General features: G+C 36.6%; 1 protein-coding gene across 1 annotated transcript in view; it reads left to right on the top strand.

Moving 5' to 3' along the window:
• The window catches only part of LOC106873572 (alpha-1,2-mannosyltransferase ALG9-like), a 16,774-nt gene extending 11,710 nt beyond the window's left edge, over window positions 1-5,064 (top strand). The window contains 7 exon segments of the mRNA XM_052974832.1: window positions 49-119; window positions 446-517; window positions 859-985; window positions 2,046-2,196; window positions 3,081-3,210; window positions 4,109-4,239; window positions 4,470-5,064. Coding sequence (XP_052830792.1) covers window positions 49-119; window positions 446-517; window positions 859-985; window positions 2,046-2,196; window positions 3,081-3,210; window positions 4,109-4,239; window positions 4,470-4,596 — 809 coding nt within the window. The 3' untranslated portion in view covers window positions 4,597-5,064.
• The last annotated feature ends 8 nt before the right edge of the window (window positions 5,065-5,072 follow it).

Raw genomic sequence — 5,072 nt, 5'->3', positions numbered from 1 at the left:
ATATATATATATATATATATATATATATATATATATATTGTTTTTCAGACATTCCTTTGTGGCTGTCAATGGGTCCCATGTTTATTTGGATCATCATATTCTTTACAAGACCTCATAAGGTTAGTAATATCAACTATATACTTCCATTTCAATATGTGTGTGTGTGTGTGTGTGTGTGTGTGTGTGCATGCGTGCGCACAGAGAGAGAGAGAGAGAGAAGCACATGCCTGCCCACACTTGCAATAGGTTATTGTCATTTGCATTTATTGAATTCCATTCATTAGAAACTGGTCAGCCCAAGGCTATTGTCACAGACACTTACACAATGTTCCAAATGGTTTCCAAATGTACTTCCTAACCACACACATACACCTACACAAAAAAAACAAAAACATACACCCATTATCTACAGAAACTTCACGCATCTTTTAAAATTTTTTTTCAGGAAGAACGTTTTCTTTATCCAATCTATCCATTTTTTGCCCTTGGTGCTGCTATTTCAATCACCTATATGGAGGTAAGATATCTTCTTCCTCGTTTCTCCTTCATATTACTTTCATTCATACCATCATTTAATTTACATTAAGACATCAAAGTCTCTCTGTAGTAATACATGATCACTAAATTAATGTTCACTATAAAATGTATGATAAACAATTGTTTACTATGTATACGATAACTGTTTACTGTAATATATGAACAATAATTTACTGTTTATATGAAAAACAACTGTTTACTGTTTATGTGATAAACAAATGTTTACTGAAATATATAATAAACATGATTACGTAATATATGATGAACAACAACTGTTTACTGTTTATGTGCTGAACAACTGTTTGCTTTTGATCTTTGCAGGACGTATTGTCTTCATTGTTCTCGTCCAAGAAGTCTTCATCCTCTGACAGTTACCATTTTCTCTCAGTAATTTGTGCTGCAATTTTCACTGTTCTTTCTGTTTCCAGAACTCTTCAGCTTTATCAAGGTAAACACACATCTCACATAGACACACACACACATCACACATGCATGCATGCTTTTCTTTTTTCAAGAATTTTCATTAAGGTTTAGTCAAAATGAAACCAGCATAGGTGTGACTGATAAGCATAGATATGAGAGAGAGCAAGAGAGTGTGAGTATGTTTGTGTCTCTTTGTTTTGACATCATGTGCTAGATGTAAATGAGTGTCCCCGTCGTACAAGCAGTGTCATTCATTTCCAATAGTCTACAAAATCATGTTTGGCCATGGAGAAATATTACCTAACTTGGAAACAGATAAGTGTTGGTAACAGGAAGAGCATCAAGTTGTAGAAAATCTGCTTCAGTAAACTCTGTCTGACCCATGCAAGCATGGAAAAGGGGACATTCAAATGATGATGACAAATTCTTATATAAGAGACAATTTCTGGAGATTTTTTACAGACTCCTTATTCTTTGGCTATTTGAGAAGTAAGTGTTTTAACCATGAACATTGTACAGTTCCAGTGGCGGAATACAAACCATTGATCTTTCAGTTGGCAGTTTACCACCCCTGCCATCTCCTAGCTTCCCCACAATTAAGAGGTGACTCTATATTATAATATGATTATATTAGTTATACTTGGAAGCACTAGTGGTGGGGGGAAGTAGGGGCGGTCCAACCCAGGCAGCACTTTTGGGTATGTTGTAGGCAATATGTTTTTTTTTTTTGTGGGGTCTGGGGTGAGATGGAGGGGCACATACTCTAGCTACATTAGTGCTTGGAAGAGCATCCAGACTTAGAAACCACATCAATGCTGGCATTTGGGCCTGATGCTCATGAGAGCCTGACAAACCATCCAAGCCATGCCACCATGGAAAACGGACATCAAACGATGATGTTGGCGGCAGTGGTGAGGAGGAGGAGGAGGAGGTATAACTGAAATTTGTTTATTCTTTGTTGCTGAATACTTTTAATTAGCCACTAACTAAATTATGAGGTACGATTAAATATTTTCATTAGACAACTGAGTTTTTTTGTATTTAAAAGAAAATGAGTGATTATCTTCATAATTTTCACTTTGAAGGTTATCATGGCCCAATGGATGTATATCTGGAGCTGAATCAGATTGCCAGTAAACCAGAAATCCATACTATGTCCACAGATAAACAAGTCAATGTGTGTATGGGTAAAGAATGGTATCGTTTCCCAAGCAGTTTTTTTCTTCCCCACGACAAGTAAGTAAAACTGGGTGAAATTTTTTCTAACCCTTTTATTACCATATTTCTGTTGAAATACTCTGCCTCTTAGAAAATTTCTATTACTAAATCTCACAACGAGAAATGTTAGCACACCAGGCGAAATGATTAGCGGTATTTTGTCTGTCTTTACCTTCTGAGTTCAAAATCCGCCGAGATCAACCTTGCCTTTCATCCTTTCGAGGTTGATAAATTAACTACCAGTTGTGTACTGGAGTCGATCTTATCGACTGGCCCCCCCAACCTCCCCAAAAATTTCGGGCCTTGTGCCTAGAGTAGAAAAGATTATTATTATTATTATTATTATTATTATTATTATTATTATTATTATTATTATTGTTGTTGTTATCATAAAAAGTTGATAAAATGAATCAGTTGAGTCATTCATAAGTGCAAAATACATCTATGATTGATTATTGAATCCTTGAAATTATTGATTACAACATCTTGTTTCCTTAACACTTCCTTAGTCCTGGATTGTTTGATCCGCTTGGAACTCTTGTAGACTTCTACATTGACTCAATAAAGGATTAACTATGGAGCAAATCTTTAGAGATAATATTCTTATCATTTTAAGGCAGAATTATTGGCAAACCAAGCAAAATGATTAGCTGCATTCCTTCTGGCTTTACAATCTGAGTTTTAATTCAGCCAAGGTTAACAATACCTTTCATCGTTTGTGGGGTCAGTAAAATAATACCAGTTGAGCACCGGTATTTACGTATTTAACTAACTACTTTTCCAAAAATTTCAGCCCTTGTATGGTAGAAAATAATAATTTTTTTTTTTTTTTTTTTTACTTGAGATATTACCATAATTTATTTAATTTTAATTTTTTTTTTTCCCCCTTCCATATTCACCAGTTGGCATTTACGCTTCATAAAGTCAGAGTTCAAAGGTCAGTTACCCAAACCCTATTATCAAGGACCCGATTCAACTTCGACAATCCCTTCACACATGAATGACATGAACATGGAAGAACCAACCCGCTACGTAAGTAAAATCAGTCCTTTTTTGTTACTCCTTCATCAATCCATCTCTTCTGAGACAACTGATTCAGGTATTTGATCCATCCATGATCAGCGGTAACCATCTACAGGTGATCAGCTCCTGTTGACTTTTAGATGAAACTTGTGGGTGACCCTCCAGGCTATTCTTCTGGCCACACTCAGAAGGTATTTCAAACTCATCTCTACAAAATAATGAACCACTTGGGAATTTTGGTGGCTGTGGTGGTGAAGAATTTAAATAAAGAGAGAAATTTCTAAACACTTTTCAGCAGAGATATTCTCATTTACTTGAGGGCAGTTAAGGAACCAGGGATAAGTAGAATCATCATCATCTTCTTCTAATGTCCATCTTCCATACTGGCATATGTTGAGCAGTTTAGCATTATCTGATGGGTGAGAGGACTGTGCCAAGACCTACTGTCTACTTTGGCATGGTTTCTACTGCTGGATGCTTTCTTCATGGCACCAGCACTGGTGAGGTCACCATGTAGCTTGCAAGAATAAAATCCTCTCAACTGATTGGACTTACAGGAGAGAGAGAGAGAGATTAATAGATAGACAGACAGACAGGCAGGCAGGCAGAGAGGTGGGTTTATGGTGAGAGATGAAAGGTTAGCGTATGAAGACAGGGGCTGGAACAGATTTCTTGCAATAGAAGAGACACACAGCTCCAAGAGTGATTGGGGCTAATAGGAATGGAACTGTGACAAGATGTCAAGGTAGGCTTTGGGGACTGAAGAACAAGGAGGCTATGTGGATAGAGACTGCAAGTATGTTTGTGAATAATAGAGGATGGTCAGAGATGGGGGTACAGATAAATACTCTTGTTGTAGTTTATCATTGCTTCTGTTTGAGTTGTTTCATTTCTTGTGTTCTTTCAGATTAACATAAGTAAGTGCCATTATTTGATAGACCTGGATGTGCCTACAGAAACCAAACTGGAACCAAGATATTCCAAAAAAACTCAGGAGTGGAAAATTTTAGTGTCATCAAAATTTCTATATCCACAACTGTAAGTGATTTTTCTCTCTCTCTCTCTCTCTCGTACTCTTTCACTTTTTCTGTTAATCTCACTCTATCACTCTTTCGATTTCTATCACTCTTTCTCTTCCTATCACTCTCTTTGCCCCTTTGTCTCCCTCACTCTCTCTATCTTATATGCCATCAAACATAGTATCTTTTTTTTATTTTTTAAAATCTTTTTGGTAATATTAACCATTTTGTTTTCTTTCTAATTTCTAGATCCCACCGAATATTCCGAGCATTCTACATTCCGTTTATTTCCAGTGATTACTGTACATATCTCAACTATAACTTGCTGAAAGCCATACGTCCAACACGACCCAGTAGCAATCGAGAACATTTATAGTTGGCCTCTTCAGATGGTCTGCTCCCTCTCTCTCTTATTCTCTCTCTTCACTAATGCCCCTTTCTAGCCAGAGAACCATTGATTTTTCCAAACAATCGTTAGTAAATTACAAACCAAACTCTACATCATGTCTTACAGTAATTAATCTCTGTTCAATATTTAAGAGATGAGAAATTATGTAAATTTGACGGATATTTCTCTTCTTCTTGTTTGTTCTTAACACAACGTTTTGGCTGATATACCCTCCAGCCTTCATCAGGTGACTTGGGGAAATTTCGAACCTGGGTTCTCATTCCTAACGTATTTTTCCGATGTTATTTTTATTATTATTCAGATCACTGCCTGGTATCAAACTCAGGCATATTGCGTAGTGGTTAAGAGCGTGGGCTACTAACCCCAAGATTCCGAGTTCGATTCCAGGCAGTGACCTGATTAATAAATAATGACATCAGAAAATACCTTAGGAATGAGAACCC

The sequence above is a fragment of the Octopus bimaculoides genome, chromosome 19, assembly GCF_001194135.2.
Source record: "Octopus bimaculoides isolate UCB-OBI-ISO-001 chromosome 19, ASM119413v2, whole genome shotgun sequence".
NCBI lineage: Eukaryota > Metazoa > Mollusca > Cephalopoda > Octopoda > Octopodidae > Octopus > Octopus bimaculoides.
Note: the sequence above shows the minus strand (reverse complement) of the source record. Positions and strands in the feature narration are given on the sequence as shown.